At 38.5% G+C, this 14314-nt stretch overlaps 1 protein-coding gene across 2 annotated transcripts in view; it reads right to left on the minus strand.

Moving 5' to 3' along the window:
- Positions 1–14314, minus strand: part of xylt2 (xylosyltransferase II) — a 48455-nt gene that overhangs the window by 7822 nt on the left and 26319 nt on the right. For both annotated transcript variants that reach the window (XM_051715625.1, XM_051715626.1), the window contains exons 2-8: positions 10208–10721; positions 9098–9270; positions 6750–6952; positions 4428–4508; positions 3445–3661; positions 2420–2596; positions 1794–2050 (exon numbers count right to left, since the gene is read on the minus strand). In XM_051715625.1, coding sequence (XP_051571585.1) covers positions 1794–2050; positions 2420–2596; positions 3445–3661; positions 4428–4508; positions 6750–6952; positions 9098–9270; positions 10208–10721 — 1622 coding nt within the window. The remainder of the gene's footprint in view (positions 1–1793; positions 2051–2419; positions 2597–3444; positions 3662–4427; positions 4509–6749; positions 6953–9097; positions 9271–10207; positions 10722–14314) is intronic.

Below are 14314 nucleotides of genomic sequence, written 5' to 3' on the forward strand. Positions count from 1 at the left end.
TCAGGAGGTGGGGCAGCTATCTGGCCTTTTTGGAGGGCTCTCGGGGAGGGGCAGTGGAGGGAGACATGTTTTAAATGTGTATGTTGTAGCCTTTTTGTTTCTGAACTTATAATTTTTTTTTAAATGTATTTCTAAATATTTTCTTCTGTTTTATTGTCTGTTTGTGTGTCTTTGTCAATTGTATTTGACCATTGGGGTATCTGTTTGTGTTGGGTGGTGGGGTGGGGTGGTTTATGTTCGGGAGGAAGGGTTGTAAATAATGTTATTCCAAATATTCTGTTATTTCTTTTTATTATTTGTATTTGTTTATATTTATTATATGGAATCAATAAAAAAATTTAATAACCAAAAAAAAAAAGGTAGACAGACAGACAGACGGGTGGACAGACACAGATAGACAGACAGACAGGCAGACTAACAGATGGGTAAACTGACAGATGAGTAGACTGACAGACAGACAGTCAGGCAGACAAACAGATAGGTAGACTGACAGACAGGCAGACGGACAGACAGATACACTGACAGACAGGTAGATGGATAGGCAAACAGACAGGCAGACAGACAGATGGGTAGATTGACAGAAAGGTAGACAGACAAACAGACAGACAGGTAGATGGACAGACAGACACGGATAGATAGACGGACAGGTATTCAAATAGACAGATGGTCAGACAGACAGGTAGACATTAGATGGACAGATAAGACGGACTGGTAGACAATTAGATAGACTGACAAATAGACAGATAGATAGACAAGTAGACAGATAGGCAGACAGGTAGACATTAGGCTTGGGATCGATGCCTTTCAAGCATCGATAATCTGAAGATTTTTTCAGATATAAATACGGCTGTGTTTTCAAATATATTTCTCAACACAACTTTGGTAAAGTGTGAGCGGCAGGGTAAATTAAAGGGGGTTGGACGTGTCTGGCAGACGACATGGCGCGTTCTTAAAAAAACCCAAAAAACTATATTCTATGAAGGTACATACACAGTGCGGGCTCGCCGTCTCCAGAGGCTGCTTAAAATCTGCAGCATCACGCATAGTTTTCCATTAAATTTGACCCAAAACATTATCGAAGGACAAAGATTGTTTACTCTAGTCATCACTGGATAATATATTGTTTATATGTATCTTTCATAAAGCCTACACAATGTATTTTCAGTTACAAGTATGTCTTTTTGTGGTTTGACAGCTTGAAGGAAACGTCTTCAAAGATACATCTAGAGAAATTGTATTATAATTTCTAATCGTTCAGTTTGCGCAGTTAAATCAGTTTAATACACTAACCTGCAAACTCGGTCACTTTCATTCTTGAAAAAGTAGAAAAACCGCCGTAACTTTTGTGTGTATGCGTCCTGTGCAAGGAGATCTAAAATACCCATCCTATGTTGTGATACCGATACCTTGTGACCTGCTTCAGTAAATGTTATATCACCCTCTTGTGGTCTCCCAACTCTATTACGGCAAGTGACAGTGAATCGCAAAGCACGCAAATTAGGCTTCTTATTTAAATGTCGGCTAATTTTAATATATCAATGCCTCAAAAATATCGATAAAATAACGTGCCAATCAATAATAGATATATCGATATTTTATGACATGCCTAGTAGACGTTTCGACAGACAGATGGACAGACAGGTAGACAGATAAATGGGACAGTTAGATGGATAGATGAATGGCTGGACAGACAGATAAATGTATGGATGGGTAAACAGAACAACAGAGTAGATGGTCAGACAGACGGATGGGATGCATAGACAGATGGATGAATGGACAGATGGGACTCTCACCGGCAGGCATCAGTACTGCTTTGAGTGTTCTCCTGTCTACGAAGGGCCAGTCTAAAGAAAGACGAGTATGCAGTACGAGCTACATCATTCAGTGACGAGACCCCATCAGCATGCTCGAACAGACTCTCCCAGTATGCTTTCAGTGCCACTGTACCCGGCGGGTACTGCCCGTACAAATGAGTGTCCAGGATCTCTATGGCCTCTTGGTTCACAGTGGACTCAAACTTACGGGCAAAGAATGTGGGCCGTGTCAGCTGCTGTTGAGCAAGAAAAGAGGGGTTGGGGTAGAGTCTGTGTCTATGAACTGCTGTGATTTATAGCACACAACCATCATTTGCTAAGACCCATCAGCAGCGAAACTATTCTCTCATGGAACAAGTCTGAAATATCTGAGCATTCATATTACAACATTATAGAGCACAACAGTCAGGTTCTCCAATAGCTCATTTTCTCCATAGAGAAGTTGACGATATAAGTGGATCATGATTAAACCTTCACTTAAATGTTGTCCAAAGTGGGCAGTCACAATTGTGCTCTGTGTGTACAAGACATTAACAGGCACCCATTTGATACGGTGTCTGTCCTGACTCAATATGTTTGAGGGATGAAATAACTATACATTGTACCTGTATTCGAATGAGATCTGCTGGTTTGAAGTCATTAGGTGAACAGCCGCACCAGTCCACTATGTGCTTATACTGGCACTTACAGCCCAGCTTCCTGTTCCAGTTGGTCACACGCAGGTTATTGTCCACAAGAGTCTCACACATGTGGCTGTTTCCCAGTACAGTGTGAAAGAAAGACTGAAAACCAGACAGAGAGGAATTATGCAAATATAACCTCAGGGACACAGCGCTTGTGTTTACTGATAACTGCTGTGCCAATGGAATCCACTAGACTTATATAAACAGCTTTGACTTATGAACAGTGATATTCAACCAGAATTAATATACAACAGTAATGCACGCCTGAAATGGAGGAGGGTGAGATCATCTGCATCTCTAAAGGAGTCATACAGTATTTCGCATTACTACATTATTTTCATGACATTTAAGCACATTATTCCCCAAACTGTCATTACTGTAATGGAGAAAAAATTATATATTATTTAAATTGTATAATATCTCTACATCATGGTAGTACGTATTGCTCTTTAATTTTTGACTGCTGACTTTAACTCTATTACAGTTCGGTCACTAAACTCTCATTGTATTATTTTTTAAAAAATTTTTTTTAATGTAATATAGTAAAAAATACTGAATTACTGCAATGAGAATATAATGAGATTTATCATTCAGAACAATGGGAATAATAATAAAAAAAATAAAATAAAAAAACCCCACATCTGGATGCATTACAGCTTAATTGTCAAAAATAATACCACACTGCAAAAAATCGTAATGGTCCTAAAAATACGCTCATTTCGTTTCATGCAAACTACATTTTTTTTCTTCAGATTTTGTGTCGAAAGTGTGACCAAGGTAGATTCCCAAGGGAAAGTTAGAGTATGTCCACATCAAACTCCTTTCAAAAATAAAAATTCTGCTTCCATTATATGGCCCCTTTAAAGAACAATTCCCTACTGCTGGAATAGCAATATTTGAGCAAACAGAATCAGAAGATGTGAATGAGTGCAAAGATGGTGCAGTACCTCAGCAGGCAGAAGAGCATAGGTGTAAAACTGCTTGAGCCCCGTCACCAGGTCATCCTGTGAGTTCACCACATACTCCACAAACCTTCGTGTGAGGGAGAACCAGTCCGAGCCTCCAGAAACCTCCAGCCCCTCAGGTATGGTGCGCTCGCCTAGACGCCACATGTGGTTGTCACATTCATGGAACAGGCGATCCAAACCCTGCTTTTTTATGAACCTACAACGACGAGAGAGACCAGGATGTTGACCATTGTCACCATAATCACAGTCACTTCAGTCAGAGTACAGTTTTAAAGCAATTTTGATGATAATTATTTACCAAGAAATATAAAAATGCAATTCAAACAGACAATGACTTGAATACATCTCTTTCATAAGTAATTAAGCATTTTATTTCAAAATATTAACGTTTGAAAAACTTGTCCACCAAACCAAATGTTCGTTTGGTATAACCAACATGCAGGAAGCCATTTTATACATTAGGTATGACAAAAGTTTTTATTGTATGACTAAATATTTTCTGTGGGTTACACCACACTGACATTTGGTAGAAATATGGCAAGAAAACCATAAAACAAAAATGATATCACAAAGAGGACCCCTGTAGAAAAATATGAAATCATTTGACCTTTTTATGACATGGCAAAGTTAGTTCAGGTGGCCAAATGGTAATCTCCCCCTTTACATTGAAAACTATGTTTGAAAATAATGATAAATATAGATAGATAGATAATTCTTTGTTAAAAACGGAAAAGTTCACAAAACGTATGAAACCAAGATAAATGCAAAGATAACATTTCTAGCAACTTGACCACTGAACTTCAAAATTGATATTTAAATGAATTTCCCTGTTCCTCTTCTCAGTCATCCTTATTTGTCTCTGACCCACAATTAAAAGGAAGCATCTGTGATGCATTTTAGATGTGTAACCTCTGCAATAGGTTTACTTCAAAAACAGTCAGTTAGAACAGTCAATGATCTACCTTGCATTTTCTCTGCCGTGAGACTTCAGGAAGTTCTTGTCACGGTTCTGGGAGAGAAACGCCACCAGCTCATCGTTGGTCCTGTTTGAGTCCGATAGTGCAGGAGCAGAAAAAAGAGAGATAACAAAAATGAAGGATTAAGTCAGAGATGTAGCGCTGACTGCAGGGTGGCGTGGGTGAATGTGTAGATGTCTTCTGGAGGGATTTATCTGCTGCTGACAGGATTTGGTCGACATCAACGTCTGCATGTGCATCAAGTCACATACAGCTATTAGATTTTTTTAAGCTTGCTTTTAAAAAAGAAAACAGCACAGAATTCTGGAGGGATTGTGAACTAGTAAGGCACTGAAGCATTACGGAAATCTTCCCAGAACAGACTGCAAAGAAAGAGAGAGATTTGCCTGCTTCATCACGCTTCCACACAACTCTGAGCTAAAACCTGCAGACACAAATCTTCCCCTCTTCTTGAATATTAAGATATGATGAAATGCCTAGTGTTAGGTACTCATAATTTACACACTATTATCAATTTACTTCCAGCATTTTATATTAGGATCCAAAGTATATCGGCACCATATTGGTTATCAGCCAATTTTGTAAAGGAACACAATACATCTGTACCACAATGGTCATCAGCCGATATCAACAGATTTTGTAAGGGAGCACACTATATCTGCACCATATCGGTTATCAGCAGATTTTGTAAGGGATGCACAATATATTGGTAAATATTGGTTATCAGCCGATACCGGCCGATGTTGTAAGATATGCACAATATATTGGCAACAATATCGTTTATCAGCCTATATCAGCAGATTTTGTAAGGGAACACAATACATCTGTACCATATTGGTTATCAGCCGATATCAGCAGATTTTGTAAGGAGCACAGTAAATTTGCAACATATTGGTTATCAGACGATATCAGCAGATTTTGTAAGGAAACAACACATCTGTACCATATCGGTTATCAGCCGATATCAGCAGATTTTGTAAGGGAACACAATACATCTGTACAATAATGGTTATTAGCCGATATCAGCAGATTTTGTATGGGATGCACAATATATCGGCAAATATTGGTTATCAGCTGATACCGGCCAATGTTGTAAGGCATGCACAATATATTGGAAACAATATCGGTCATCAGCTGATATCAGCAGATTTTGTAAGGAGCACAGTAAATTTGCAACATATCGGTTATCAGCCGATATCAGCAGATTTTGTAAGGGAACACAATACATCTGTACAATAATGGTTTAGCCGATAACAGCAGATTTTGTAAGGGATGCACAATATATCGGCAAATATTGGTTATCAGCTGATATCTGCTGATTTTGTAAAGGATGCATAAAATGTCTGCACCATATCGGTTATTAGCCGATTTTGGCAGATTCTATAATCCGTATATTGGATATTTAATTGTGAACTCTCATTTCCACCTAATTTTAGATTTAGATTACTTTTGCCATCAACTGGCAATAACTTAAATGGCATAGCGTGTTTACAGCAAATATATATCAGAGTAAGTTGCTATGTGCATATAACAGTGGCAGTGATTTGTGCATTCATGCATTAAAATTAATTAAATTCATTGCTTAAAAACAAAAGTTTTAATAATGCCACTTGAAAATGTTCAAAAAAGTTATTTCAGCTCTGAATTATGTTTGTCTATTTAAAGTGCTAATTTTTAAATTGTGCCCTATTTCATTTTGCCTTTAGTTTAACTACATTTGAAATGTTAAAATTGCTTATTACTTTCTATGTTTATCTATGGGCTATAAAAAGTTTATATTATGTTATTTAGCATTATTTATAGCAAATACTGCATGTTCACTTGGCTTTCAGACCACTCAAACCAACTTTTCTTGTAACTAATAATCAAAATACATTGGCTATCAGTCTGAGCTCTTTCTTTCTCACTGTTTTTTGAGCACAATTGTATATATCTACAATATTGGCCATTTATCAGTTATCGGCCATTACATGTCAAAAAGTATCAGTAACATCAAATAATTTTATTATTGGTGCCTCCCTAATTTAAGATATTTGGCTAATTTTCATAGATAACTACAACTGCTCTGGGCTTTTTTAAGAGTAACTGGTCGACTTATCGTCCAGATAACTCACCAACATGTCGACTTTGCACATCCCTCCCTATTCACATCGATAACAGAGAGGTCTGAATGACAATGTTGGAATTGCTTGTGTAACTACAAAAAAAATGATCTATAAGCTTGTACAACAATAACACATTTGCTCAAATAAATTTGAAAGGTGAAATAAATAGCAGTGGAATGTACATCATTAGCTGTGAGCCGACCTTGTGGGGAAGTCAGTGGCGCTGAGGTTGATGAAGAAGTCCCATTTCCAGTCCGGCATTGAGAGCAGATCGTGCATGCTGCGCAGGTATGCCTTCAGCAGACTCGCCCCGCCCCAGATGGTGACCATACGCCAGGGTGTGGTTCTCACATTGGGGTAAAGCTCCGCTATCTGCAGCACCTCCCGATGCATGTAGTTTGAACGCTGCAAGAGACAATATAATGGTCTTCAATGGCCCTATAAGAATAAGCTTTTCAATCAGCAGAGATGATCAGTTAGTTCCCTAATATGTAAAGCAAAAGTTCACACAAAAATGTAAAGAATTTACATAATTTACTTTTTGGGTAAACGACTGTATTTCTTTAATATTTAAAGTGCAGTTGTTCTTGGATTCTGAGTGAGTTCTAGCTGTCATAAAAGTTTGGGCAACTCTTCTCAACTGCTGGGACTGTGCTGGTTTCTTGTCAGGAATTTAGTTTCACTTTAAAAGAACTTACTTTTTAGAAGCTAAAACCTGAAATAACTTAAAATTAAACACTAGAATTAAATGAGACAGGCATATTGAGGGATACATATACAGAGAGACATGATTTGCACGTAATTTGGTGCAGATGTTGCACCAAATCATATCAAGGTGTGAGAAACTGTTCTTTCAATATCAGGCAGCGTAAACGAGTTCTGACAACCTTCAGCTCTCCAACGCACACACACACACCTTTGTTCTCCAGAGTGAGCTGACTGACCCCGACATTTGTCTTCAAGAGCCATGTTTCACACTAGAACGAATGTGAAGCACTATTGCTGACTTATAACTTGCATCTTTGCATGGTCCTGGTCACACATTATTATAGTATAATGCATTTCTCATAGTTACTTGTCTCAGAATAAATTGCCTTCGGACAGCAGCATGCATTCTTCACACCTCTTGCAGTGCAACCGCAGCCGGCATACGCAAGTGCTTTGAGGTTAGGCAAGTAATTAGGGTGAATAAATAATTAGGGATGTCCTGATACTAATACTGGTATTGTGCCACACTTGTGGCCAGAAATGAAGAGCCCAGGCTGTCGACTGAAGCGGACACGAGAGAGAAGGGGAGCAAAAGTGCAGTTTTGTTCCGAAAGTAAAAATCACATTTGTTTCTTCCCTTGACTAATTGATTTTCAATGCTAACTTATAAACTTTTAAAGACAGACCTACCATTAGCTCCGAGGTTATTTATCGATTGTATATGCTTCCGTTGAAGCCATCCATCAGTATTATTTCAACTTCATTGTTTAAAAATCGCCTTTAATAGCAGAATTCCCATTGACCAACTACATTACCCATGGTCCAGCAGAGAAAGATTCACAAATTAGAGAACCGCAGCCAACAAAGCCTGCAAAATAAGCCCGGAAGCGACAGCCCACTCCCATGATACACTCTAAATTACGCAAACGAGTCGGTCTCCCTTCACTCTCAAATTACATATATATTTGTGTAAATCAGAATATTTTGCCATAAACGTAAAGTATATTGTTTCTATACTTCTAATCAACATCCTAAAATCAATAGTTTTATATATTTCCATAGTTTTATATTTTCGATTTAGTCATTCTCAATGCTTCATGGGATTGTAGTCTGTGCCCTCATGAAAGACGGTAAGTACACAAACTTGTACCTTTGTCTTTCTGTCGGATTTTCAAAATACTTTTTTGTCTTAAAACTGTAATGTTGTGATTCACCTTGGAGCTGGTTAGTTTGGTTCATGCTTTACAACTCTTTAATGAAGGATTTTATGAAAAGTCTACGGAAAAGATGAATGGGAAAAATACTTCCAGAACACAGATGGCTGAAAAAGTGGGCGGGCACCGTTGCGCTCTATAATGATCACCTGTCGCTTGTAAACACTCTCAATAAATTAACGCTCTCCTCTCTCTTCTACTTGAGAGACCTATCTATCCCATACAAGTGCAAAGGTGTCCCTAACTGATTTATAAATCAGATTTTAAAGTAATGGAGCAGCAGGATTAAAGTTAATTTAGATTTACTGTAAAATTTAAATCAGGATCAAAACAATGGACTAAATGTAACCCTGATTATCTAAATTTAAGATTAATCTATATTGGGGCAACCCATCCCAACCATTTTTTTTGATGACGTCTTTTGAGTTACAGTTGTTAAAACCAATAAGGTAGGTTAGCTCTAAATGAAAAACAGGCATCGTATTGGTGAGTACCAAAAAGGAAGTATCGGTACTTGTTCTCTGTCTCCAAATATTGGTATTGGGACATCCCTATAAATAATGAAATAATTTTCATTTTCGGCTTAACTAACCCTTTAAAAAATAAAACCTACTGGGTTCAATCTTACCTTGTCCACATGGATGTAGTAAAAGTGGTCTTTGTGATAGATGGCTTTGAGGAGACGCTTCAGCTGTCGGACTGCTCGCCCGTGAACCACCAGCACAAATACCACCCTGACTGGGTTCTCCACCTTGGAGAGATCAGTGTTGAAATCTGCATTCTGGACAGCACTGGAGATTACTAAAGAGTGACGAGGAGATAACAAATGACTAGATGTCAATCATGTCAGCCTTTAAACGTGATTGGATGTGACAATGCAAGATTGTTAGTGCAGCAATGTATTTTACACAAGTATGCAGATGCGAACGCTTGGTCAATGTACTATAAGTGAAGGGTCTCCATGAACATTTAACGTGCGTTTTTATGTTACTGTGGTGGTAACAAACCTCAGAACTCAAGAGGGCGAGTTACCTTTAAATGTCTGCATCATTAAACGTGTTATTATTCAGAAAGCTAGTAAACATGTCGACATACTTAATGTGCACTCGTGTTACTTAACGTCGTCCGGGTATTGCGAGTCATCTTTTCTACTTCTCGGATCACAGTGCGATCTCTACTAGTAAGCTTATAAAATAATTTAAACTCAAATCAGTTTCATGTCTATTAATTTATTTATTTGGCAAGAGTCTTGTAATAAGCAGGATAATGAGCAGTCAGATGGTCTTTATTTTCTAAATAAATACCAACTGAACTCCAATGCAAAACGGAGGTGGATTTTAGCTGTTCATCGATTTCTTTCTTCTTACATAATTTTAATGCAAATAAATGTATGTCCATTTATTTATTTATTTGGTAAGTAGGCATGTAATAAGCAGAATAATATTCAGTCAGCATGTTGTTATACCAAGACCAGTAGTTTACCTGAAAGAGAAAACCGACTGTTGAATTAGTTTACACTAGTTTCTGCTATGACCTTGTTGTAACACAGATAATGCAATGTGTACTTGCATTATCAATTGCAATTATTGAGTTACACATTGGAATGCAAAAATATAAAATTTTGAGATTGCGTTATGTTATCAATTGCGACTGCCGAGTTACACATCGGACAGACTCGAGATTGCATAGATTGCATGTGCTGTCATGTATGTTTGAGGCATTAAAAGAGTTTTATTACCATGCTGTGAACAGAACTGAGGCAGAGACTGTGGCATGAGCTGTCCTGCTTGGTGCTGGCATACGATGTTGGCAATCTCTTGTCTACACTGCTGTGAACCCGCACGGTGGATGGCAGACAGGGCGTCCTTGCCTGAGATCTCACATTTGGGGACAAAGTTGCTACTCTGAATTTGAGGAGCACCCTCAACGCTGCCTGGTTCTCCTAGTGCTACTAGATGGATTTTAGCCATTTCGCCTGCCCGAGTCTCGCTGAAGTTACGGCTGCTAGAGGGATCGTAGTGTCCAACTTTTTCCACAACCACTCCATCATCTGGCCCGCCAAGACTCTTATCCTTCAAAGAGGGCTTGCTTCTCCGTCTAGACCCATTCCTGATAATCCTGGTCACAGTGGGCCGATCTGGGCGCTGCCTCCACTGGCTGTGGTTTGCCCCAGAAAGGCTGTTTTGAGCCACAGGGTTCATTTTGTGGTCTTGCCCATTGTGGTTGGGCAACTTTGATCGCCTGTGCTTCCGCTAAGAAGGAAACAGTAAATAAATTAGAGGTGGGACACCATACTAGGAATTGGCAATATATTGAAAACCCACAATGATTTTGATGATGATATATATTTAAGTAACATTGTGAATATTGCAATCATCTTAATTAGTGGTCGAAGATATATCGCCGAGGCTGATAAATCGGCCGATATTTGGTGATCACTGCGAAAGGAACCCCACCACACACACACACAAATACACGCACATACTCAGTGCGGTCACCGCATAATTCACGTGTCAAACTGACTTAATTTCAAGTGGCCCGTGAGCTAATTTTTTAAACGTAGGATGGCTGGGGATCGGAAAGTCTCACAGACCAATCAGTTAGCGCTTTCCTTATGAATATTAATGAGATTTCCACTGAAGTGTATTTTGCTCGCTGCAAAAGCGGAATGAAACTGCGCTACACGGTACATTTTCATAATTATTATGGACCAAGCCATCAGTTTTCCATCTATATATAATCTGTTCTCTTGTAATGCTCTCTGATTGTAGGAAAATGATTTGTTGTTTTGTTTGCCTTGTTTGTGTTCATTTTTTCCACAGATGTTACTGTTGTTAATATCATAATTTTCATCTGCATTCCAACCTCAAAATCAATGCTGTACTGTCAAATGTGCATTTCAATGCACATAACATGTAATATTATTTGCATGGGTGCTACCAAAGCAGGTGCTGGTGCCACATGTTCAAAGGGCCCTTTGAGGGCACAAATAAACCCTGATGTGGCCCAGGCTGAAAATAGAGTTTGACACCCCTGTTTTAGGCTATTCCTCGACCGACGCACATTAATACGGGTCCGGCATTGCGGGCTTGTAGACGCGTGCACAACAACATTGCTGCTGAAAAAAATCCTAGGGGAAACACTGGACTTGTGTGGCCTAACTATTTCTGATCACTAAAGGGGACCTATCTGGACTATTTTGAATTATTTTTGTATATAAACATGTACTAGACAGATGTCTTTGACCGTTGTCATGTATCTCGGGCCGCTTTTAAAAGATGTTGTGTCAAGTTACAACTCTTAAAAGGAGACACCATTCTGTACTATCAGCTGCTCTGCCTGTTGCTCTTTTGAGCACAAACATTTATTTGTGTTGTTGGCAGTAGTAGTGCCGGCGAGTGCAGCGCAAAATGGAACGTGACAGTCAGCATGCCGCATCAGAAGCTGCAAGTGTTGACAGCATCATTGATTATAATGGGTTCTATTACTTTTGATGTTACGTGCCTCTCGTGTCCGGTGTAGATAGGGTGTGAGTGTTAACAGTTGTGCTTGATGAAGAATTTAATATATTTGGATGAAATGTGTTGTGTGTAAACACTGAATTTTAGTTTTATAATGTTTTGGTGCTTGTTCATTCTCTTCCGATTGAGTTTCAAATATGGCTAATTTCAAGGGGCTGCACGATGCTAGCGTAACAGTGTGGATTTACAATGAAGTTTTAAGGAGACGCTTAGACCATAACAGAGCATTTCAGACAGAGGGCCAGAGACAGGGTGGAAAAAGATCATTTATTAATAAATTATGACTGTTTTGATGCACACAAAAATGTAACTAACATTCTCAGGGACCTCAGGGAAGATAATAAAATTATTTTTAAAAAAAGCATTTCATGATCCCTTTAAAGTTTAAAGTGCTTGTGCGTTTTATTCTCCCTCTCTTCTTAACAGTTCCTCTTTACATTTCAAGGTGCTCATCTTCGGCAAATACTCCTACACCGTGCTCTCAAGTGTTTACTTGTTCTTTGGATTTTTTCGTTGTTGTATACTTTTATGTATTTTTGTTGTTACTTTATCATTTTTAATCATTTCTTTAGTTATTTCTTTTTATTTTATGTTTTTTTATTAATACTTCCTCTGTTATAGTGTTGTCACATTTTACAACATGTCTTAGGCCTGAGAGGCATCATGTTTGGATGTTTCTTTACAGTATGCCGGGTGTGTAAAATGTTTGCATGAATCTGATTTTCTTAAACTCTGTTAATGCCAAAAAAAATGCAATAAAACTTGATTCTCCGAGGAGGGATTCTGTTTTAGAACAGACAGATAATTCATACTCCAAGAACAAAACTTGTTGACGTTTTGGGGAGCCCAGAGGCAAAAATATGTTTGCTTTGTTTGTTGTTTCCTTGGATTCTGGTGGAACTATTTTTAGCCACATTAACTCATTTAGTGGAAAGAAGCAGGAGGAAGCAGGGATTCATAATGAGGATAGTGACTAAGAGAAGGAGGTTTGGGTGAGAGCTCAGCACAAACACAAGAAACACTTACTGCCATTAAATCAAAGCACAAACTGCCTCTACAGGTAAATAAGGGTGAATTTAATGAAACCTCTCAAAGCATGTCCATGTTTTGCATTGTGTCATTATTTGTATGATAATTAATCACATTTTCCACCCAAATTCTCATTACCAAAATGTAAAAAAATTAGTTGTCCAGTGATAGGTCCAATTCCAATATCTAGAGAGCAGGATGACTGATGGACGATATACCTGTAGGACTAATACTTAGGCTATATATATATATAAGGACATCTTAATGAAAACAAATAAAGGCATGACATTGCTGAATTAAAATTCCTATTTTACATAATATTTACTCATAATTCACTAAAAATATTTAAAAACAGAAAAAGTGCACTATACATTGACGAAACTGTGGGTAGATTTTGCCACTAGGCAGAATGACGACGACTTGTAATTTGGCACACTTATTAGTTGATACCAATAATCTCAAAATGGCCAACTTTTGACCATGACAGCTACTCTCAGAAAGTCTCTTGCCATTGTGCTGATGCTTAAGTCATTACTTACAACATAGGGATGCCAAAAGTGCCGGTAATTTAGTACCAAGTCAATACTACAACAATAAAAAAAGTAACAATATTAGTCTATCGTACTGGTAGAACAGAGTACCGCCACCACAGTGACCAGAGACAACTTGCCCTTTCGTTCACAACTGACTGTCCAAAAACAATCTAAAATAACTCAATTCAGCTGCATGTTTCTGAGCAATCCAGGATGCACCTGAGCGCATGGCTGCACACATCTCAATGCATTGCTCGATGCAAGGCTGTGTTTTAATCAATGACAATGTGAAAATGCTATCAGAGCAGAAAAGGGGAGTGTTTACTGCCAGCCTCAAAACAGCTTGGGTGCCAGATATCGAACTCCGTGTGGACCTCCTGCCACGCTGGGCATATGTCCCAGTACTGAGGCTGCTTCAAGCTGAATCAAGAGGCTTCTATTGCTAGGCCTCCTATTTACAGACTAAATTTAGTCCAACCATTGGTGGATTCTCCATGTCTTTGCAAAAAGAAGCTCTCTGCCTTCACAGTGAAAATATTCTTAATGCCTACTTTGTTCAGTTGATGGTTCAAGATGGTTGACTCTTTGTTTCTAACAGAACTGAGAATTTGGTTAAGTTTATTGGACTGATTCAAACAGATTAAAGGCCTTTTCAGACTAAACGCAACATGATTATGAGGCAAATCACTGACGAATGGCTCTTTCCCATGGAAAGCTTAGCGAATGTTCGCCATTAGAACATTCCCACCTTTACAATAGGTG

Source organism: Myxocyprinus asiaticus, chromosome 14 (genome assembly GCF_019703515.2).
Source record: "Myxocyprinus asiaticus isolate MX2 ecotype Aquarium Trade chromosome 14, UBuf_Myxa_2, whole genome shotgun sequence".
Taxonomy (NCBI): domain Eukaryota; kingdom Metazoa; phylum Chordata; class Actinopteri; order Cypriniformes; family Catostomidae; genus Myxocyprinus; species Myxocyprinus asiaticus.